Here is a 24,795-nt window from a genome sequence, read left to right on the forward strand (position 1 = left end):
CTGATGCTCCTTTGTCTTTCCTGCTTGTTACATGCTCAAAGAATTCATGCAGATTGTCAAGCAAGATCTCCCATTTAACAAAATCATGTTGATTTTGGCCTATTTTAAGCTATTATGCACTTCCATGTATCCATTTAATAATGGATTCTAAAATCTTGCCGACCACTGTGGTCAGGCTAAGCACCTCCTAATTTCCTTTCATTTGCCTCACTGCACTCTCTTCTGCCCCCTCTCTTTTGAATTTCTGGCATGTTGCTGGTGTCTTCCACTGTGAACACGGACGCAAAATGTTATTGATTTCATCCGCCATTTCTTTGTTCTCCCATTACTACTTCTCCAGCATCATTTTCCTGCAGTCCAATGTCTACTCTTGCCTCCCTTTTAATCAAAGTAACATTAGAATATTTGCAGATGACACAAAGCTGGGTGGTAGTGTGAACTGTGAGGAGGATGCTATGAGGATGCAGGGTGAGTGGGCAGATGCATGGCAGGTGCAGTTTAATGTGCATAAACCTGAGGTTATCCACTTTTGTGGCAAAAACAGGAAGGCAGATTCTTATCTGAATGGTGTCAAGTAGGGAAAAGGGGAAATACAAAGTGATCTGGGGGTCCTTGTTCATCAGTCACTGAAAGTAAGCATGTAGGTACAGCAGGCAGTGAAGAAAGCTAATGGCATGTTGGCCTTCATAACAAGAGGAGTTGAGGATAGGAGCAAAGAGGTCCTTCTGCAGTTCAACAGGGCCCTAGTGAGACCACACCTGGAGTACTGTGTGCAGTTTTGGTCTCCAAATTTGAGGAAGGGCATTCTTGCTATTGAGGGAGTGCAGCGTAGGTTCACGAGGTTAATTCACGGGATGGCGGGACTGTCATATGTTGACAGAATGGGGCGGCTGGGCTTGTATATTCTGGAATTTAGAAGGATGAGAGGATATCTTATTGAAACATATGAGATTATTTAGGGATTGGACACGCTAGAGGCAGGAAACATGTTCCCAACTGTAGGGGGCGCTCCTCTGTGTGCAGCCATGTCAGCAGCGCGTCAGTTTTTTCAACTTTTTAAAATTTTTTAGTATGTTTTAAAGTATGTATTTAATGTTCCTCGGTGTGTTTTGTGTGGGGGGTGGGGTGGGGGGGTAAGGGGGAAGCCGCTTTGGTCGCCTCCTCCATGGAGAGGCGAGTTTTTCCAGGTCGCCTCCCCCGTGGCCTAACATCAAGGATCGGCGCGGCCTTTCCCGGAGACGCGCCCGGGGCTTCAGCGGCGGGCGCAGCGTGGACTCTCGTTGTGGAGCGGGTTAGCCCTCGCTGGAGGGGAGCGCTCCGTTTCACTGGCCTGTGGCAGCCGGCAGCCTGAAGCCGCGGTCTGCAGAGCTCCAGCTGGTGCGGCGTCTACAGCCCGGGATCCCTCGTGGGGGACCCGGGGGAAGAAGAAGCCATCACTGCCAGCCCGCGGCTAACTTCTACCGCGGGGCCGGCATGGACTTACCATCACCCCTGGAGGGGAGCTTCGACCTCCGGCCCTGCAGTCTACGGTGCTTCTGGCTGCGGCGGAGACTTTAAATCTCGACCGCCGGCCTGCGGCCTACAACAACTTAAAGCCGCGGTCTCCAGTGAGGAAGAGCCGATCCTGGACTGACTCAGGACTCTGGTCCTGTACACGGGGGGGAAATGGCCAAATTTTTGTGCCTTCCACCACAGTGATGAATGCTGTGGTGGATGTTTGTGTTACAGTTTTATTGTGTGTTCTTTATTATTGTACTGCTGCTGACAACCCAAATTTCCACCGACCCTGGTTGTGTGGCAATAAATTATATCTATCTATCTATCTATCAATGTTGGGGAAGTCCAGAACCAGGCACCACAGTTTAAGAATAAGGGATAAGCCATTTAGAACATAGATGAAGAAAAACGTTTTCACCCTGAGAGTTGTGAATCTGTGGAATTCTCTGCCTCAGAAGGCAGTGGAAGCCAATTTGCTGGATGCTTACAAGAGGCAGTTAGATAGAGCTCATAATGATAGCGGAGTCATGGGATATGGTGAGAAGGGAGGAACAGGGTTCCGAATGTGGATGATCAGCCATGATAACAGTGAATTGCAGTGCTGGCTCAAATGGCCTACTCCTGCAACTATTGTCTATTTATATATGTGAAAAATATTTTGCTATCCACTTTGATAATATTGACTAGATTACATATTCATATTTCATCTTTTCTCCCATTGTTATTTTTTTAGTTGCCTTCTGTTGGTTTTCAAAAGCTTCCCAATCCTCTAGCTTCCCAATAATCTTTGCCGTATTCTTTTATGCAGCCTTTGACTTCCTTTGTCAGACATGATCGACTTATTCTGGCCTTAGTATGTTTCTTCCTCGTGGGATGAAAAGATTCTGTGTCTTCCAAATTAGTCTCAAACACTTCTGCCATTGCTACTCCACCCTCATTCCTGCTATGGTCCTCCCAATCAACTTTAACCAGCTCCTCTCTCATGCGTTTGTAGTTATCTTTGCTCAACAGTAATACCGATTTCAGCTTCTCCCTCTCAAACTGCAGGTTGCATTCTAAATTATGATCAGTGCCTTCTAGGAATTCTTTCATTGCTAATTCTCTAATCAAATCTGAAAGAGAAGGTGAAATATGGTTCAAGTGGGTACTGATGATCATTCGACACCTGAAGATAGTTCGGGAAATGGGCTAAAGTAGCAAAACAGAGTGCGAGTATGCTTCAAGGTTTTGAGATGCTGCATTTCAGATTTTGGACTGTAAGGTAGAAAGTAAAATAATCCCCTATGTCGACACAAGGACTGGAAAATCTCCAGATAGAAGGTGATAACAGCAGGTATTGAGGAGGCCCTTGCCAGAACAGGCTCCAGCGCCTGGATAGACACAAAATGCAGGTGAGGCAGCATCTATGGAGAGAAGGAATAGGCGAAGTTTCGGGTCAGGACCCTTCTTCAGAAGGAATAGACGACGTTTCGGGTCAGGACCCTTCTTCACCGCAGAACCAACCATTTTCCGTCTACTAATACTCCCCTCTGACTAGTGGTCCTTTTATTTCTAATTTAATCCAGCTCCAGCTGGAAGCTCCTTTTTCATGAATGTCTTGATTTCATGTCAGTCAAGGTCAGTGAATGCACCATTATGTGCACAGTCCCACCAAATGTAACACTATTCCACTAGCAGACTCTGGGGACAATAGTGCATATCCAAGGTCATGGCTTCCACTAGCAGACAACTAGGGTTGCCAACTTTCTCACTCCCAAATAAGGGGCAAAAAGTCAAAAAAGGGACAAATTCCCGACGGCAATTAATTGACTGACTCGGCCGTGGCTGGTGAATGATGAGTTGGCCCGGGTGCTGGACTGCACACAAAGCAGTTTTGGCCCTGGCGCCGGGCGACGTCGTGCGCAAAGTCCGGCACCCCATCCAACTCATGAACCGATGATCGTCCATGAGAAGGAGGGGTGGTGGTGTCGGCGTGGTGGTGTAAGCGAAGGTCCGACGGTTGGACAGCTGGCCAGGCTGCCGACCGACGGGCCCACGGGCGAGGCGCTGCTGCTAGAATCCATGGGCTGCACTAAGTCGGGACGGTTGAGGTGGGGCCGACGCGGTGCTCCGACCCGATAGTCCCCTCGACCCGAGTAGCAGCAGTCAAAGTATGGACAAGGGCGGTCCCGTATGGGACAAACCAATTTAGCCCAAAATACGGGATGTCCCGGCTACTACGGGACAGTTGGCAACCCTACAGACAACTGATATCAAGCAGTAATGATTCAATGATACTTCATTGTCACATGTACCCAGGTGCAATGAAATGCTTTGTTTTGCGTGCAACCCGATAAAATCACAGCAGCCCTCACATTAAGCAGTACAGAAGTGTCGCCACGTTTCTGGCGCAAAGTTACAAAAAGTTAATTGAACAGTTTTATCTTCTGCTCGCAGTGGCGAACCAGGCCTGTGAATGTGGCAGCAGGCGGCCCCCCCCCACCGGGTCCCCGCTTCAATCCCAGCACCCCCCGCCAGCCCCTCCCATTGGTCTCACTCCCCCACCCCCCTCCTCCTGCAGCACCCCCCCATCGTTCTCTCTCCCCCTCAACCCCCCCATCATTCTCACTCCCCGCCCCCTCATTATTCTCACTACCCCCCCAGTTCTCCCGCCGCCCCCCCCCCCCATCGTTCTCGACAAGCTCTGCCATGTCTCCCTTTCTTTCTCGGCGGCTCCCCGCCAGTTCCCCCTTTGCTCTCAGCATCCCCCAGTCAGGTCCCCCCCAGTCACTCCCCCCCATTGAGTCCACCCTGCCTCCTGTCGGGTTCCCCCATCGTTCTCGGTGCCAGGTACTCAGTCAGGTAGTACTCGGCGATGCGGGGCCCCCTTCCCTCTCTCGACAGCCCACATAAACACGCGGCTGACAACCCAGCCTCTCAACGGTCCACCGACCCTCTCAACTTGCTGCCATGACGGTTACAGCTACAATGTGCAGAAGATGTTACACTCTTCATGCCAGTTAGGCAAGCAATGAGTTCCTTGAATTACTGATCGGGATGCCTGTGATCTCTCTCTCTGCATGCATGCATGCTTCTGGATTATGAGGCAAACTTTCACATGGCTTAGCAGATATGGACATCAACACATTGATAAAGGAGCAATGTGGGAAAAGGAAGATGCTATTTCTTTGGACATTGGAAACAATGTAGAAACAAGAAGGATTCTACCATTCGACAGGGTTCCATTTGAATCAGAATGGGTCAGGGTTCTAACAGGAAAGATAATTAAGGCAGTCATAAGTATGTTAAACTAAAAAAAATAGGCAGAGCTTATTACAGATAATAATTTTAAAACAAACTAAAAGGAAGAGCATATTAGTCATAATTATACTTTAAGCATGATAGGGAAATGAAAAAAAAAAGCACTAGGAGTTGACCTAAATAAATGTTTTGCACAGGAAAGAACTGCTGATGCTGGTTTAAATCGAAGATAGACACAAAACGCTGGAGTAACTCAGCAGGACAGGCAACATCTCTGGAGAGAAGGAATGAGTGACCTTTCTGGGTCGAGACTCTTCTTCAAAAATGTTTTGTACGAAGCATGTAATGTATGAAGCAAACGAAGAAGATAGGAACACCTCCTCCCTCGACTCCGTCCAAAGACCCAGACAGTGCTTTCAGGTGAGGCAGAGGTTCACTTGTACCTCCTCCAACCTCATCTACTGTATCCGCTGTTCCAGGTGTGGACTCTTGTATATCGGTGAGATCAAGCGCAGGCACGGCGATCGTTTCACTGAACACCTCCGCTCAGTCCGCCAGGACCAACACGATCTCCCGGTTGCTAAACACTTTAACTCCCCCTCCCATTCCCACACTGACCTTTCAGTCCTGGGCCCCCTCCACTGTCAGAGTGAGGCCCAAAGCAAATCGGAGGAACATCACCTCATATACACTTGGGCAGCTTATAACCCAGCGACATGAATAATAACTTTTCTAACTTCAAGTAACCCTTGCTTTCCCTCTCCCTCCCCCATCCTAGTTCTCTGACCAGTCTGTCTGTCCTCCTGATTAAATTTTATCTCTGAATGCTTCGTTGTCAACTTCTCATAGCTAACAATCATCCATTCTACATTTTCCTTGATTCTCATCCCCTTTGATGTCTCATTTTAACACCTTACCCTTCCATATCTGTGTCTCCCTCTCCCTTGACTCTCAGTCCGAAGAAGGGTCTCGATCCAAAACGTCACCCATTCCTTCTATCCAGAGATGCTGCCTGTCCAGCTGAGTTACTCCAGTATTTTGTGTCTAAGATTGCCTGAACCACAGGTGCAAATTCAACAAAGGATACAGCCATTGCTCATGCATTGCTGAAAGATACTCAGTAAAAGGAACTAAATAAGCCATGTTATTAAGATTTGCGGAGGAGGCAGGGAAAATGATACAGGGCGAGAAGTAGCATTATTGATCGAGGATGTAATCCATTTCATGATGAGATGTAACATATCAGTAACTAAGCCAGCGGTGACTTGAAATGGCTGTTGGATAAGTTATGTATGTCCTCTTTGCTGAGGATGTGAAATGGTAAAAATGAACAATGGAGCAGCATTAAAATACTTTAAATTGGCAGTGTGGGGGGATGGGGGGAAATGGAGAGGGTGGGGGATGAGAGTGGGGAAGTTAGCTTTCATACAAGTTGGGCCCGCTGATGTGTTCATTTCTGAAAGGAGTGAATCCCAGAGTTTGTTCAAAGATGGCTTCTGCAAGAAAATTCCAATTTTGCGTGAAGCTTACTTCCCCGCGATGTGCCAAAAACTATTAGCACAATCCGCTCATGGGCTAAATTACTTTCGAAAGTGTTCCAAAAGTTAATGTGATGAAGCCTTGCACAGGATAGCAAAGTCAGCATAACACTATTCACAATTAAGTCTGAAGAAGGGTTTCGGCCCGAAACGTTGCCTATTTCCTTCGCTCCATAGATGCTGCCTCACCCGCTGAGTTTCTCCAGCATTTTTGACTACTATTTACAATTATATAGCCAGGATCAGTGTGGGTCCCATGCAAGCAGATAGCAGTGGTACTGGAAATGAAAATAAGGTAATTACTGCGCATCAGAATGTTGCAATGGCAAGTCAGTTTTACGGGGTTACGGGGAGAAGGGAGGAGAATGGGGTTAGGAGGGGGTGATAGATCAGCCATGATTGAATGGCGGAGTAAACTCGATGGGAAAAATGGCCTAATTCTATTTCTATCATGACTTTATGATAAATGTGACTTGCAATAATTTGTGGTATATATGAATATGCGAGTACCATTTGTGTGATAGTACTAATGTACTGTCAACATTTATGATAAATGTTGCTCACGGCTGTATTTGTCAGTGGGGATGGAGAGATCTGGGACCCACCCTACCGTCACTTCACTCGGAGTCATTGACATGTCAGCTGCACATATCCCTATTCAGTTTTCAGACTGAAAATAAGTCCTTGTAGCTCTTTTCCGGTGGAATTAGTTCAACAAATGGTGCTGGTTTCCAGAAGCTCTTTCTCATCCATCATTATGTTATTAAAACATTCTCAAGCTGTCTTTGCCTCCATGCCTTCCTGGCATCAACTACCCTTGACTCAGACTGGGAAGGAGACTCAAGCAATTACCTGCAACTTCAGCAGTAACTGTGATATTGCCAGCTCGCTCACCTATCCTTTGCCGATGACCCTTGTCTCCATCACTCTGTCCTTCCCCTCACTTGTGACCCACACTCTGCATGCACTAGCTCACTTCCTCCTGGGAACCTCTCACATGTAGCTGCTTAGCCTTTCAGTCTAATCTTAAATGCTCCTCTTCGGATGGGCGATCATCAAACTCCATCTGGTGTGGTTTCGGTACCTTTAACAGCACAGCTATTTACAGGAAGAGAGGTGTTTATCCTCACCATTCTCTATCCTGAGTTGTATGTCCTCCTGCTTTCCCAGAGTATGAAACATAGCTGTGAAACACTTGCACAAAAATGGTCACGTTGTTAGAGCCATCGTCAGTGCCTGACTGATGGTGTGTGCGTGTGTGTGCGTGTGTGTGTGTGCGTGTGTGTGTGTGCGTGTGCGTGTGCGTGTGTGTGTGAGCTTGACCTCTTGGTGCCTGTACAACCCGTATGACCTGTGAGATGTTTGGTCAGGGACAGAACATGCTGAAGCTGCTGTATTCCCTTCCTTCCCAACTGTGCACTTCCCTCAAACACACAGTCCCTCAACCCAAGTGACTGAACTTAATCCACACCCATGATCAATGGCATAACCTTGTGGAGCCTGATCACGTTAGGCCTCTCAACCCACTGGTCTTCACAGGAAATCCAATAATTCACTTTCCCCATTACTCTCTGAGTCTGATAGATACAAAACACTATCTTACTCATTCTTAATCTTCTTATCAAGTCCACACACAAGATTAGAAGTTGTCCAGCCAGAGCTGAACATACTTGTCGGCATCTGCACACAATGGTGTCTGTCTTGCGCTTCTTGTGCGTGGTAGTGGAAAGATTGGTGTAAACAGGGCCGCGACGTGAACACTATTGACCCCTCGTTCTTAATGGGAACAAATGATGTATTTTTGATACATATCTAGGCCCAAGACAAATATTATTCAGTGGTATAAATACGCATACATCATAGCATTCTCTATCAATAAATTGTGATTATTCTCCTCTTCAGATGTTAATAAACTCCATTTGAGCTCTTTGTGTTTCCAACTGCTTGTTATCTGACACCAAAGTGTGTCCCAGATGGTACCCCAGAGGGAGTGTTCCACGTCTTTACCTCCTCGTATCTGAGACAAAGAGAACTACTGTCTTTGCCAGCTGTCACTTTCTTTAGACGCCGGCACTCCTGTACATGATGCCCCATTCTGTGACAATACAACATCCGGTCAAATGGAATCGGCACCATAAATAGAATGCTGTCGTGGCTCCCATTATATATATCCCCAGCTAAACTCCTGTCATTGTACTCATATAAACCTACTAACTGCCCATTGAAGACAGACGTGGCATCCACATAGCTGTGAAGAAAACTATGCCAGCATTTCTCTTTCTGCAGACTTGTCCCTGCCTTTCTTCGGAATTTTGTGATGAGTTAAACAGTTTCACCTTGCTAGGTGTTATCTTCATCTTGGTGGCTACTCTTCACACTCCTTCAAATCTCACTTTGGCATGCCAAGCAGTTCTGCTTGCATTTTCTCATTTGCCAGCTCTCGTACCAAACGATACGCAATCTAACAGGGTCAGGAAGCTGCATCTTTTAGCCTGGGCCTTTAGTCTGACCACGTACTCGCCAACTGTGTGTTCCAATCTCTACCCGCACACAGCAATCCCACAACAATCAAAAATCTCTGAAGCCAATAGGTTAAGACATCTCTTCAGGTCTCTTACAATATCCAAGTATGAGATCAGTTTGTGTTTTATAATTGGTAAACTCACCAATGTCTTGCACGAGTCGGATCCAAGGAGCAGCAATATTAATGCCACCTACCTTTCACCAAGTGGCATTGTCAATAGACAATAGACAATATGTGCAGGAATAGGCCAGTTGGCCCTTCGAGCCAGCACCGCCATTCAATGTGATCATGGCTGATCATCCACAATTAGTACGCGTTCCTGCCTTCTCCCCATATTCCTTGACTCCGCTATCTTTAAGAGCCCTATCTAACTCTCTCTTGAAAGTATCTAGAGAACTGGCCTCCACTGCCCTCTGAAGCAGAAAATTCCACAGACTCACAACTCTATGTGAAAAAGTGTTTTCTCATCTCCGTTCTAAATGGCCTACCCCTTATTCTTAAACTGTGGCCCTGGTTCTGGACTCCCCCAATGTCGGGAACATGTTTCCTGCCTCTAGCGTGTCCAAACCCTTAATATCAGTGTGTAGTGATATTGTTCATTCCGGGAGTAGAAACATAGAAACATAGAAAATAGGTGCAAGAGTAGGCCATTCGGCCCTTCGAGCCTGCACCGCAATTCAATATGATCATGGCTGATTAACCAACTCAGTATCCCATACCTGCCTTCTCTCCATACCCCTTGATCCCTTTAGCCACAAGGGCCACATCTAACTCCCTCTTAAAAATGGCCAATGAACTGGCCTCAGCTACCTTCTGTGGCAGGGAATTCCACAGATTCACCACTCTCTGTGTAAAAAATGATTTTCTCATCTTGGTCCTAAAAGACTTCCCTCTTCTCCTTAAACTGTGACCACTTGTTCTGGACTTCCCCAACATCGGGAATAATCTTCCTGCATCTAGCCTGTCCAACCCCTTAAGAATTTTGTAAGTTTCTATAAGATCCCCCCTCAATCTTCTAAATTCTAGCGAGTACAAGCCAAGTCTATCCAGTCTTTCTTCATATGAAAGTCCTAACATCCCAGGAATCAGTCTGGTGAACCTTCTCTGTACTCCCTCTATGGCAAGAATGTCTTTCCTCAGATTAGGAGATCAAAACTGTACGCAATACTCCAGGTGTGATCTCACCAAGACCCCATACAACTGCAGTAGAACCTCCCTGCTCTTATACTCAAATCCTTTTGCTATGAAACTGCACTTATACCTGATGTAAGTCTCATACTGTTGCCAACATATTCATTCTCTGCCTACCTTCACCGCTGCACAACTTCAGAGAAACTTGCTTCTGTCACTTCACGTTTGATTATTGTCTTATCCTTCCCTTAAGCGATAACAGGCTGAACTTAACGCCAAGGTAGTATCCGTAGGCTCTTTTGTGTTGCTCTTCACCAAGGTAAGTAACAAGAATTAAATTATGTGCAAAATATTCTTTACTCAAGGTGCTCAACTCATGGAAATGGTTGGCACAAAAGATGTGCCACATGGCACTCACTCATCTTAAACATATATAGTACTTTGCGGCGCCACCTGATGGTTAGGCCACTTACTGAACGAACCTTAGCAACTTGGGCTGGCAGGGTCACCTGACTGTGGCAGGAAGGAGTCGTCATGTGGTTAAGGGGTGTGCCCTGGTATACAGGGACAGCCCTGGGAAAACCCTCCCCAGTCGTGTGTGTGCTGATCTCTGTATTACGTACTAAAGATCACTTTGATTCACAACGCACGGCTCGCGTTGTGTATTCCAGTGTATTCCAAGCCTACCATGATTTAATGTAGGAACTGCAGATGCTAGCTTAAACCGAGCAAAAAGCTGAACTAATTCAGCGGGCCAGACAACATCTCTGGGAAAAAAAGGAATAGATGACGTTATGGGTTTGAAGAAGGATCTCAACCAGAAACATCACCTATTTTCTCCAGAGATGCTGTCCGACCTGCTGAATCACTCTAGCTTTTTGTGTCTGTCTTCCCTGATTTCATATGCATTCCCGAGGGTTAGAATTCAACAGGGTGTAGCAAAGTCCAACTTACTGCCTCGCACTTGCAATATAACTTGAAGATATCATATTGCAGTGGATGATACTATACACGTCTTGGAGTAGCATGTAATAATAATAATGCTTTAAGCTTGTTTGCAGAAACATTCGGAATTGAATACAGTGGCCACGTTATCTTCAGCTTAGAGGATGAGGTTATAGTGGAAAGGATCAAAATGGTACATTTCAAAATTATGAATTACTCATAATTTAATATTTATAGACACGTAAAGACTCGCTATAATTTGTGGTATATATGCATTTGTGTTCCATGCAATATTACATTTGATATATTGTTGTACTGGCCATTGCTGTAAGAATACTTTGTTGGGTAACAATCTTTGTAAGAGGACATTTTCAGATGTTCTAACTGTAATCTTAGGAACATTTCGTAACATGTTAGTGTTCTTTTAGACTGGAAAATTGTGTTAAGAAAAGATGAGAGGGAAAATTAGGGATATTACAGAAGTTGGTCTAATGTCTGTTGTCAAGAAATTACTCGAGTTTATAATTAGGCACAGAGGTCTTAACACCGTGACAATTTTCACTAGGCTAGAGAAATCCAGAATGGATTTGTCAATGTAGGTCATGCCTGATGTACCAAAGGTAATGAGAGAGCGAGGAGAATAATATGAATTCTATGAATCTGGACTTCAGCAAAATGTTCTCCATTGTTAGCAATAGCTGAGACGCACAGAATTAAAGGCCAGTGACTGACCGAGCTAGGAAACTGACTGCAGTTGAGATAATGGACAGATAGATACTTGATGATCCAGACACATAGATCATTGAAATTGAAATATCAAAGAGATATAGAGATGGTTGTAAAGGCATTTGGAATGCAGGCCTTTGTATCCAAGGGACCTAACACATGAGCAAGGAAGTTATGCAGCACCTGTATAAAGCCTTTGGTATCACGATTGGTTCATTATTGTCATGTGGACCAAGATAGAGTGAAAAGGTTTTGTTTGCATGCTATCCAGTCAAATCATGTCATCCCATACACAAGTGCAATAATTGCCAGGTACGACAGGTTGTACAGACAGAAACAATTGAGAGTGCAGATTATAGTTTACAGCATTGTAGCACTATAATTACAGAGCAAAATTGCAGTGTCCAGAATGAAATTGTTTAATGACATAAAGGAAGAAACAGAATTGTTTTAGGAGACTATACTGAATAGTGGAGCAATATGTAAAAAACAATGTTGGCCACACAGCAAAAGAGATCTCAACAAATTCCCTGCTGATCCATGAAGACTAACAACTAAAAACCAACACAGCCATAACCTTATGAAAAGGAGCAAACTAATATTTAATATGCAGCTTTCCACCAGCAGCTTCCTGTAACAGTGCTCCAGGGTCCAATAAGTTAAACAGTTATTTGAAGCTGATGACGTACACATTACCCCCGACTCGGAACATCTGCTCTGATGCAGTTTTGCTCTGCACACTGCATGGAATCATTACAAGCTAATGATAGACAAGAAATGCTGGAGTAACTCAGCGGGACAGGCATAGAAGAAATGTGTGACGTTTCCTTCTCACCATAGATGCTGCCTATCCAGCTGAGTAAAGGGCTGAGTAAAGGGCCTGTCCCACTTTCACGACCTAATTCACGACCACTGCCGAGTTTGCCCTTGACTCTTCCTCACAGCATGGTCGTTACGAGGTCATAGGAGGTCGTAGGTAAGTCGTAGCAGGCCGTGATGCTAGTCGTAGGTGCTCGTGGCATCAAGTAGGTCGGGGCGTTTTTCTAGCCTGACGAAAAATGTCCACGAGTAAAAAAGGTCGTGAATTAGGTTGTGAAAGTGGGACAGGCCCTTGACTCCAGCATTGTGTGTGTATCTTCAGTGTAAACCAGCATCTGCAGTTCCTTCCTACACATTACAAGCTGGTTCTAATGACCACAAACTGGGAATCTAACACAGTTGGTCTTCAGTCATTGCCTTTTATCAGTTCCATTCCCTTCATTTTGCTTGTTCTTTAACGTCATAACTTATTTCCACTTTTATGGTGCAACTGTTAACTATGTGTCAGACAGCAACATTTTATCCAATAATATACTTGTTAAGCAGAGACACAGCAGTAGTACAACCCATCACAGTCGAACGCAATAACACATTGACATAAATGTTGAGATCATCTATTTTAATGCTTGTGATGATCGTCGTGAGATGAACATTAGAGAACTAGTTGTTGCAAAACCCTCCTGCTCTTTCACCAACAATACTATTGGGACTTTTGCACCCATTAGAGACGACAAACTGAAACATAATCTAACATCTTATCAGTAATCACAAAAGCTAAATTATCACAGGTACAGGAGCCTGAAAACTGAAGTCCAGGTTCTGGAACAGCTTCTTCCCTACAGCCATTAAGCTATTAAACACTACAACCTCCAAATAAGCTCTGAACTACATAGACTATTATTGTTATTATTGCAATTGTAAATGTATTTAATTTATTTGCCAAGTATGTAAACATACAAGGAATTTGATTTGCCAGCAGTCATACAAAAAAGAAACAAGATGCATAACCCCATAAAAATTAAATATAGACTAAAACAGCCACCACAATGGCGTGTGAAAATCCCCAGGACCCACAGCCATCAGTTCAATGTCCGAGCCACACACACGCTCCTACACCGTGATGTGACCAGAGTTGTGCTGACCGCTGTCATTCTGTCTGCAGCCCCTGTCCGCCCGAACAGTCAGAAAGCCGTCCACACTCGCACTAGACTCATGGATCCATGTCCCCGCAAATGCCGAGATCACTGCACTCACGGCACTCCCTCCGAGTCCTCACCAGCGCAGGCAGCACATCCATCTTGTTTATTTGGCGACCTCACATTCCCACTGTGAAGGAAGGCAAATAATTTATACCTTCCTTCCTCCTTTACAATTGCTTATTATTGTTTGTTTTTTTATGGGTACTTTGGTGTGCATGTGTATGTGTATATACATATATATATTCTGATTGGAGGAGCAGTACCTCATATTTCGCTTGGGCAGTTTACACCCCAGCGGTATGAACATTGACCTCCAATTTCTGGTAGTCCTTGCTTTCTCCCTCCTTCCCCTCCCCTTCCCAGCTCTCCCACAGCCCACAGTCTCCGCCTCTACCTTTCTCAGAGAAAACCTACGGGGTCACGGGGAGAACGTACAAACTCCATACAGACAGCATCCTTAGTCAGGATCAAACCTGGGGCTCTGGCATTGCAAGCAAGGTAAGGCAGCAACTCTACCGCTGGGCCACCGTGCCGCCCTTAATTGGAGTGCATATGTTGGGTTGTTATATTACATTTATACAAGGTATTAGTGAGGTAGAACTTGGAGAAATGTGTTCACGTTTGGGCACCATACTATAGGAAAGATGCCATTAAGCTAGAAAGAATACAGAGAAGATTTATAAGGGTGTTTCCAGGACTCAAGTGCCTGAGCTGTAGGCAGACCTTGGGCAAGCTAAGACTTTATTCTTTGGAGTGCAGAAGACTGAGGTGTGATCTTATTGAGGTATATAAAATCACGAGGGGAATAGAGAGGGTTAATGCACGAAGTCTTTTTCTTAGAGTAAGGGAATCAAACACTAGATGGCGGAGGTTTGAGGTGAAAGGGGAAAGAGGTAATAGGAACCTGAGTGACATAATTTTCACACAGACGGCGGTAGGTATATAGAAGAAGCTACCAAAGGAACACGTTGAGGCAGATACAATAACAACATTTAAAAGACATTTGTGCAGGCACATGGATAGGAAAGGTTTAGGTGGGCATGAGCCAAATGCAGGTAAATGTAGCTAGCTTAGATGGGGCTCCTTAGATGGGGCACCTTATTCGACATGGACAAGTTGGGTCAGAGGCCTGTTTCCATGCTGTATGACTGACTTTATTCCTTGCTAATGTGTTCGTTCGCACCAGAATAATTTAAAAACATGTTACAAAACCTTAAGAGATATGAGAAGTTGAAGTGTTACCTGCAGCTTTGACTCCTGCAAGGGGCGTCAGGATGTTGTGGGGAGGTGAGGCTTCAGTGGCACATCACGTGAAACTTCAGCCTTATATTATTTCAAATTGAATTCAACCAGACATTAGATTCCTGTATCAGGGAAGCAGGGGAGAGGTGTCGAAGCAAATACTTGCACGTGGACCAGGCAAGGCCAACACTGCTTTCTAAACCAGAAATAAGACCAGAACTCAAAACATATCTTGCTCACTTCCCTGATCTATATCTTCATGTTCATCACTGATAGGAGCAGAATTAGGCCATTCGGCCCATCAAGTTTACCCCGCCATTCAATCATGGCTGATCTATCTCTCCCTCCTAACCCCATTTTCCTGCCTTCTCCCCATAACCCCTGACATCCACACTAATCAAGAATCTATCTATCACTGCTTTAAAAATATCCATTGACGGCCTCCACAGCCTTCTGTGGTAAAGAATTCCACAGATTCACCACCCTCTGACTAAAGAAATTCCTTCTCATCTCCTTTCTAAAGGAACATCCTTGAATTCTGAGGCTATGACCTTTATCTCTGCCTTAAAGATATCCATTGACTTGGCATCCACAGCCTTCCGTGAAATTCTTTAGCCAGAAATTTCTCCTCATCACCTTCCTAAAGGAGCGTCCTTTTATTCTGAGGCTATGACCTCTAGTCCTAGACTCTCCCACTAGTGAAAACATCCTCTCCATATCCACTCTATCCAAGCCTTCCACTTCTTAATATACTGAAGCACTTTGTCCACGTCAACCACTTAATGTGGCAAAACACGCCCGCTCCAATAACCATCAACATAAAGGAGTATCTGTAAACACCTTCCATGCTCAAGCAGTGGGATTTTACAAAGATAAGAATAAAAAATATTTGTTCACATTATCTAAGTAATTAATTCAGTTAAATTATTCTAAATGAGGAAGATTCAACATTCATTTTAAACAAAAAACAACTCTGTTCTTAATAATTGCTGGTTGATATGTCTCATTGAAAAAAAACATCTCTTGAACAGTTTTGATGAGTGCAAGAGAAAGATAAATACAATGGAGAAGTGTGGTTTCTAAGCCAACAAACAAGGTGTGAAATATGGCAACTGAAAGCGTCAAGATTGTTTCCTCAAATCTGCCAGCCCATTAGGAGATCCAAAACACACACAGCTTAAAGAAAGGTATGAATATTATCATTCAAAAAGGCATGAGAAAAGGTAATGCCATTTCAATACAGGTGTTATAGACAAAATACCTTGTTATTGGTAGAGAAAAAAAAATCAGAAATTGAATAAAGAGTAGGCTGTGCAAAATAAAAACAAACGTGCCGGAGGAATTCAGTGGGTTATAGACTATAGACAATAGACAATAGGTGCAATAGGCCCTTCGAGCCAGCACCGCCATTCAATGTGATCATAGCTGATCATCCACAATCAGTACGCCGTTAGGCAGCATCTGTGGAGCAAATTGGAAAGGCAACATTTTGGGCTGGGAGCTTTCAACAGACTAATGAAGTAGGGGGTAGAAAGCTGGAAGGTGAGGGCAAAGCCTGGCAAGTGGTAGATGGATACACGTGAGGGGCAGTGATTGGTTGAAGGATGGAGATAGTGACAGAGGCTAGAGGTGAAAAGGAGAATCAGCTAGGTTGACTTGAGAAAGACAAATATGTATGAAGTACATCATTCATATGAAGCAAAGGAAATTAGAAGGATTGAGGGGTTGATTTAAATGTTGTTTTATAAGGAAGCAGAATGGTCTCAATGGACATCTCCTTTAATGGAAAACCAATTTTTCTATATAGATATGCATGAAAGAATAATTGCCATTTACAATTAGACTTTAATAGAGTAAAATATACCAAGATACTTGTAAAATATATAATGAGACCAATTTAAGTGACACATTAGGAGAGGTTATAGAAGTATTTATGAGTGCCTTATGTGAAGAGTGGAGCAGAGAGTGTGTTGCAGAGGTTTTGGTCTGGACCATGAGATGGATAATCAGGTTGGGGCTGGGATGAGGAGAAGGAAATCAGGGATGTAAAGAAATGTGTAGGAAGGAACTGCAGATGCTGGTTTAAACCGAAGATAGACATAAAAATCTGGAGTAACTCAGCGGGACAGGCAGCATCTTTGGAGAGAAGGAATGGGTGACATTTCGGGTCGAGACCCTTCTTCAGACTGGTTAGGGAAAAGGATCTGCACCCATGCAGAACTCATGGACTTCATCAACTTCACCACCAATTTCCATCCTGCACTCAAATTCACTTGCACCATCTCCGATACCTCCCTCCCCTTCCTTGATCTCAGTCTCCATCACAGGAAATGGACTATCGACTGACGTCTATTACAAACCCAATGACCCACAACTATCACGGCTGTGCTTCTTCCCAGCCTGCTTCCTGCAAAGACTCTATCCCCTACTCCAATTCCTCCGCCTACGCTACATCTGTTCCCAAGTTGAGATGTTCCATACCAGGACATCCGAGATGTCCACATTCTTTAGGAAACGGGGGTTCCCCTTTCCCATCATAGATGAGGCCCTCACTCGTGTCTCCTCGGTACCCCACAGCTCCGCCCTTGCTCCCCCTCCCCCTCATCGCAACAGAGACAGAATCCCCCTAGTCCTTACCTTTCACCCCATTAGCCATCGCATAGAAAATAATCCTCCGGTTTTTGCCACCTCCAATGGGATCCCAACACTAGTCACATCTTCCCATCTCCACCCCTTTCTGCCTTCCGTTCCCTCCGTAACTCCCTGGTTAACTCCTCCCTTCCCACCCAAATCTGGAGAGAAGGAATGGATGATGTTTATTGATTTCTCTAACTTTAGGTAGCCCCGGCATTCCCTCTCACTCTCTCTCTCTCTCTCTCTCTCTCTCTCTCTATCCCTCCCCCACCCAAGTCTCATTAGCTTCTCATTTTCACCCAACAAACAGCTAACAATGGGCTGTTTCCTTCATCATCAATACTTTTTTGCATATCTTTCATTCATTGTTCTCCATCTCTCCACATGACCGTCTATATATCTCGTTTCCCTTATCCCTAACCAGTCTGAAGAAGTGTCTCGACCCGAAACGTCACCCATTCCTTCTCTCCAGAGATGCTGCCTGTCCCGCTGAGTTACTCCAGCTTGTTGTGTCTATCTTAAGGATGCAGAGATAGCACTAGTTGGAATATGTGGTACTCAGAGTTGTAAGGTAGATGACCTGGGGAAGGACGATGACCTTGGATGTGTCAAATCCCAATCTATTAGTGAGAATTTAAGGCTTTTAGTTCCTCAGGAAATAGCAGCTTTTTTTGAGATATTAAGAGTTAAAATGCAGGGATGGTGGCAGTCAGTTATGCACAGCAAAGCCCAACAAAAAGCTGAAGTAGGAAATCTGTAGATAGAAAGCACAAGTAGAAAATCTGTATTTGTGATATCAGTCAAAAGATAGACATTTTAGCAAAGTGGCATCGTGGTGCATTACTGCCTTCTTTTGAAGATTTAATGCTCCCCCTCACAGAAATGGCACCTTTGACCGATACAATACAGAACTCCTTCAGCTCTTGCAAAGCATATGATCGACACAACTGAAGGTGTGGCTGTGAATTGAGGAAAAGAAAATCCAGATTGTAAGTTTCATCTTGAACATTGAATTCTCCCAATTTTGTTAGTCCTTGCTGTCTCCTTCCCTTCCCCAGCCCTCCTGCTGTCTCCTCCCATCCCCCAGCCTTCGGGTTCCTCCTCCTTTTTCCTTTCTTCTCCCCGCCCCCCCCCGCAGTGAAGAAGGGTTTCGGCCCAAAACGTTGCCTATTTCCTTCACTCCATAGATGCTGCTGCACCCGCTGAGTTTCTCCAGCTTTTTTGTGTACCTTGTATGTTTCAGTGTTGTGTGGAACTTCAACACTTGGCTTTCGATTACGTGTTGAGACTGTCTCCACAATGTAATTGACTGTCATTTAATATTCCCCAATTGAATTTGATGTAGCAGATTAGAATTCTATTATCATGGAACATATAAGCAAAAAATACGTTTTTAAGCTTGAGTCCAAAAAAACATTAAACGTCTTTAGTTCAGCTCATTTTGTATTCAAATTGAGCACATAAATAATTGTGGACTGAACCACTATCAAAAGGTTATGTGCCCAATGAAAGAAGGTCACATCATTTCATCATAGATTTTTGTATTGTTGCACTTAAATATGTCCCTCGGTATTCTTGAGGACACAATGAATGGTATTGTGATAGTTTCAAGGACACAACGTTCAAACACTTTTCCTAATTGATCTTAGATGAAATAACTGTGCACTGAACTTTCCAAAATATAGCCCTAGGAAATGTGTTGATTCTCCTGTAATCTTACAGTACCCGGTAAGAAACATGAATAGCGATTATATTAAAAAAAGGCAGTAAAATGTTATTTGATGGAGACATTATTTTACAAGCCACTTTGACCAACCTTTGGTTTAATGATTTGAATAGTTATTTTGCTTTGTGCCCACAGCTCACAATGACACCTGGACATGGGAATTACTCTCACATGAGAACAGAAAATAGTGACTTATCTCGAATTAAAGCAAATTTGAGAATGCATTATCTCTATGTATTTGGTAGTAGATGTGATGTTTCCAAAGGAAAAAGGTCGCTTGCATCCACAAATTATATGTTCTGGACACTTTTGAACGATGTATTTGAAATTGTAGTATTTATACACAATTAGGGTATATAACCTCAAAGATCCCACCAAAGTCAATATATATTGACATTATTTCTAGATTTAAGAGGATATTGTCAGGCTAGAGTGTCTTGGCTATAGGGAGAAGTTGAGTTCGCTGGGACACTATTCCTTGGAGTGCAGGAGGATGAGGGGTGATCTTATTGAGGTGTATAAAATCATGAGGGGATTAGATCGGGTAGATGCACAGTCCCTTGCCCAGAGTAGGTGAATCGAGGACCAGAGGACATAGGTTTAAGGTGAAGGGGAAAAGATTTAAAAGGAATCTGAGGAGTAACTTTTTCACACAAAGGGTGGTGGGTGTATAAAACAAGCTGCCAGAGGAGGTAGTTGAGGCAGCTTTTAAGAAACAGTTACCCAGGTACATGGATAGTACAGGTTTGGAGGGATACGAGCCAAATGCAGGCAGGTGGGACTAGGGTAGCTGGGACATGTTGGTCGGTGTGGGTAAGTTGGGCCGAAGGGCCTGTTTCCATGCTGCATCACTCTATAACTCTATCTCACATCAATCCAACAAGATTAATCTAGTTCCACAGCAGTCAAATCAGAATATGACTGGTCACTGTTATAGCCATTTAGAAACACAGAATCATATGAATTAATTAACACACACGCACATGCAAACAGATTTTAAATCGATCACTTTTTGATATATTGTGCTAAACCCACATTTAATGGTTCCAGTGGGCCATTTAAGTTGACCTTTGCAAGCAATTTGATCTGCATATCTAGCAGCAAGTCAGAATAGTTTGAGGCTCCATCTTACTTCAAATGAATACAATTCTTTCTCCTTGATAATTCACTCACATAGGAACTGTTTGGTATGGTGCAAAGAATGACAAATCAAATTGTTTTTAAGTGTTCAAGTTGTTTGAGCAACACTTCCCACCTTTGATATCGTACTAAATAAATGTAAGGAACACAGATAATATATTCAATGCAATCTTTCAATTCCCTCCTGACAAGCATTACAATTCAACCTTTAAAAGATGGAAAGGCATCACAAGGGCTGACTGTTAATCACACAATGTCACATTGACAATTCGCGTTAAATTTAATCCATTAAGAGAGATGTTCTTACACGGCATTGAGAGAAAAACACTTTTTTTTTTTTGATCAGCAGTAATGAATAAATCTCTGGGCAAAAGAGATGACTTCACTCGACATTACTGCCCTGTTCCAATCAATAACAACGAAAAAAGGTCAAAGATTGCTCCCTGCCTAGGAATCATTGCCAATTTAACCAGCCCACGCCAGTAAAACCAACGATCGCCTGACTGCAGCAGGCAAGCCTCCTGATGTCGCCGCTCGACAGCATCTCATGCAAATTCCATCCACTCGGGCGTGAGAAAGCCCATGAGACACCGAGTCCCTCTGTACCGCGAAGCGACGAGAGAAGCATTCGGCCGGGGATTAGGGTGTTTGAATGAGCGGAGATATTAAAGGAAATCCTCTTATAAAAACCATGTGGGGGCGGGGGCTGGGAGGGCACAAGGCAGTGTGGTTTTTCCCCCTAATCTGTCGGTCGCTTGTTGGGGCAGCATGCACGAAAGGCCGAGTTAAGTGAGCGCACACAAGCGCCTCTCGGCCGCCGGCGCGGTTCCCGCAAGCGGCTTTGGGAACAAGTCGGTGCGCGGTGCGGGCACGATAACTCTATGCAGTTTAGCGGCCCGTGCTGGAAACGCGGCGGACCATCCAAACTTCACCGCCCTGTGTGGGCGGTCACTCGGGTTTCCCCGCCGATGACAGGGTGCTGGGCAACAGTAGGCCCGTTACTGGCAGGGAACCCGCCTCCCTGTGCCTGCCCCGGGCGCTGCACACTCCACCTTCGGCTTTGCTGTTTGAAGGTTACCCGGCGCTTTTTTGCAGCTTGCCGGGCCGGCCGTGGGGAGTGGGGGGTTCTCCTCCTCTCTGCCCCACGGTCTCCCCGCTGCAGGGCGATTTGGAGCCTGGTCAACCAAGAGCAAACTCCGTCGGCCCTCTCTCTCCGCGTCTGATCGCATTCCCCGAGTGGGACCAGGAGTCGGGATCCCACCGCCAAGTGCGGTCACAGATTCTGCCTGGGCAGGCGGGCAAACTGAGTGCTCCGGTCCGCGTTACACAAACATGCTCCCCAGCCCAGCACCTTCGCCATCTCTAGCCCTTCTCTCCATCTGCCCCTATCTCCAATCAAGCTCACCCCCGACCCGTATCTAACACGTCCCCAGCTCCCGGTCCCGGCCGCTGTCCGCTTGCCTCTGGTGCTGAAATGTTCAGCCACACACGGACCGCGACCAAAACCGAAACTAAAAGCACCTTTCCCAAAACGGACCCAGTATGCTGCGGCGGGGAGGCGACCGCCGCCAGCTCCTTACCTTTTCTTGGGCCCTGTTCAGCCGCTTCTGGACATTTTTAGCGAAGACTCCTGTTTTGATGTTGTCCGCCATGACTGCGCTGTGTGCGTGTGCTTCAGATCCCGGGCTGGAGCTGAAGCGGCGCGGCCGCTGCTCCAACTCTTAAAGCGACCTCGTCCCACCCTGCACCCACACCACTCGTGTGCAAACAGGCACCCAGTTCAACTAAAACATACCGCGCCGAAACCCCGCTTAGATTTGATCTGAGCTTTTAACTTAATAAATGCGAATGAGATGCAAACATGGAACCATGTAGAACCGTAAACTTGTACAGAAAACAACCAGCAAATGTGCATAAACAAGCAGAAAACACGCGAATCCCAATAAACCAATATACATGGAGCAAAATGAATGACACAAAATACACATCGGTTAAAGCTTTACATCTGTCTAGTTGTGCTTATAGTTTTGAATGTCATCAATATACGTTTAACATTAGATATGCGCAAATGTACATGTATGTATATGCGTGTGCATTTATTTATTTTTAAAAGCAGGTATATCCAAATAAACAAATGACTTCATCCCTATTCATTGATTAGGCGCTTTCATGTATTTTTAATATTGTTTCCTTTATTTCTCTGCCGGCTGTATCTATTTATATTTGCGCATCGCTGATATCTGTAAAGCGTATCCCGGACAGCAGAGAACCGTGCCAAATTGACAACAGCATAAAAATCCTCTCAGCGTCTAATCTGCGGCACGGAAATACCAGTATCTGGGATTAATATTGCGTAGATTATGTGTTGTGCGTTTGTTTATTGCCAGATGGAAGGTAAAACATATTCCAGGTCATTGGGCGAATGGATGCTTGATTTCAAGCATCATAATTTTATTTGCAAAAAAAATACAGAAGAATAACATAACGTGCAGTCATTTCCAGTGGTAAAGGGGATGCGAACCTATTCATCTACACCCTTGAATTTAAATCCAGGCTCCTTTAGCTCAATAATTTGTGCATTAAGTGCAAAGGAAAGTCTCGTGGGGGCCAATCCACGTCCATTTAATTGCGTTCACGATGTTTAAATTGCACATTTTAAACATAGGAAAATACTTCGGAGAAAGTAGAGATTTTCTTGAGAAAATCTAATTGGAAGATGTAGCGATAGTCTCGGGAATTCATCTCATAACCTGTTAATATTAGCCTCGCTTGTCAAGGTCAAACATCAAGGTTATTCTTCTATTTATATATTTGAAAAAAACCCCATCTACATCAAAATGTGTAGGAAGCAACTGCAGATACTGGTTTACACCGAAGATAGACACAAAATGCTGGAGTAACTCAGCGGGACAGGCAGCATCTCTGGAGAAAATGAATGGAACCATCCCTTCTATCCAGAGATGCTGCCTGTCCCACTGAGTTACTCCAGCATTTTGTATCTATCTACATCAAAAATGAATAGGATCACACTTCCTGATGGAGTCATTATATTCATGACAGATCTTACCATATCCCGAGCAATATTTCCCATCAAGGCATCCCTCACTTAAGCATTGCCATACCCATTTTTTTTCAGGGAACTTGGCGAGCAAGGATTTGCTGCCATGTTTCCTACATTACAATATTGGCCATTTTTCAAAAGTATTTCCTTGACTGCAAACCACTTTGAGAGATGCTGAGGTTGCAGGTACTATACAGTGCATTGAGAAAGTATTCAGACCCCTTCACTTTTTCCACATTTTGTTACATTACAGCCTTATTCTAAAATTGATTAGTCATTTTTTTAAATCATCAATCTACGCACAATACCTCATAATATAAAAGCGAAAACAGGTGTTTAGTAATTTTTGCAAAATAATTAAAAACAAATAACTGAAATATCACATTTACGTAAGTATTCAGACCCTATGCTGTGACTCTCAAAATTGGGCTTCGGTGCATCCTGTTTCCATTGATTATCCTTGAGATGTTTCTACAACTTGATTGGAGTCCACAAGTGGTAAATTAAATTGATTGTACATGATTTGGAAAGGCACACACCTGTCTATATAAGGTCCCACAGTTGACAGTGCATGTCAGAGCAAAAACCAAGCCATGAAGACGAAGGAATTGTCGTTAGACCTCCGAGACAGGATTGTGTTGAGACACAGATCTGGGGAAGGGTATTAAACATTTTTCGCAGCATTGCAAGGCTCGAAGAGCACAGTGGCCTCCGTCATTCTTAAATAGAACTTTGAAACCACCAGGACTCTTCATAGAGCTGGCCGCCTGGCCAAACTGAGCAAACGGGGGAGAAGGGCCTTGGTCAGGGAAGTGACCAAGAACCCGATGGTCACTCTGACAGTTCCAGAGTTCATTTATGGAGATGGGGGAAACTTCCAGAAGGACAACTATATCTGCAGCACTCCACCAATCAGGCCTTTATTGTAGAGTGGCCAGACAGAAGCCACTCCTCAGTTAAAGGCACATGACAGCCCGCTTGGAGTTTGCCAAAAGGCAGCTAAACAAGATTCCCTGGCCTGATGAAACCAAGATTGAACTCTTTGGCCTGAATGCCAAGTGTCACGTCTGGAGGAAACTAGGCACCGCTCAACACCTGGCCAATACCATACCTACGGTGAAGCATGGTGGTGGCAGCATCATGCTGTGGGAATATTTTTCAGCGGCAGGAACTGGGAGACTAGTCAGGATCGAGGGAAAGATGAATGGAGCAAAGTACAGAGAGATCCTTGATGAAAACCTGCTCCAGAGCGTTCAGGACCTCAGACTGGGGCGGAGGTTCACCTTCCAACAAGACAACGACCCTATGCACATAGCCAAGACAACGCAAGAGTGGCTTTGTGACAAGTCTGTGAATGTCCGTAAGGGGCCCAG

General features: G+C 44.6%; 1 protein-coding gene across 1 annotated transcript in view; it reads right to left on the reverse strand.

Moving 5' to 3' along the window:
* The window catches only part of amph (amphiphysin), a 233,274-nt gene extending 211,211 nt beyond the window's left edge, over positions 1 to 22,063 (reverse strand). The window contains exon 1 of the mRNA XM_033019968.1: positions 21,942 to 22,063. Coding sequence (XP_032875859.1) covers positions 21,942 to 22,013 — 72 coding nt within the window. The 5' untranslated portion in view covers positions 22,014 to 22,063. The remainder of the gene's footprint in view (positions 1 to 21,941) is intronic.
* Between the last annotated feature and the right edge of the window lie 2,732 nt (positions 22,064 to 24,795).

Source organism: Amblyraja radiata, chromosome 4 (genome assembly GCF_010909765.2).
Source record: "Amblyraja radiata isolate CabotCenter1 chromosome 4, sAmbRad1.1.pri, whole genome shotgun sequence".
In the NCBI taxonomy this organism is placed as follows: domain Eukaryota; kingdom Metazoa; phylum Chordata; class Chondrichthyes; order Rajiformes; family Rajidae; genus Amblyraja; species Amblyraja radiata.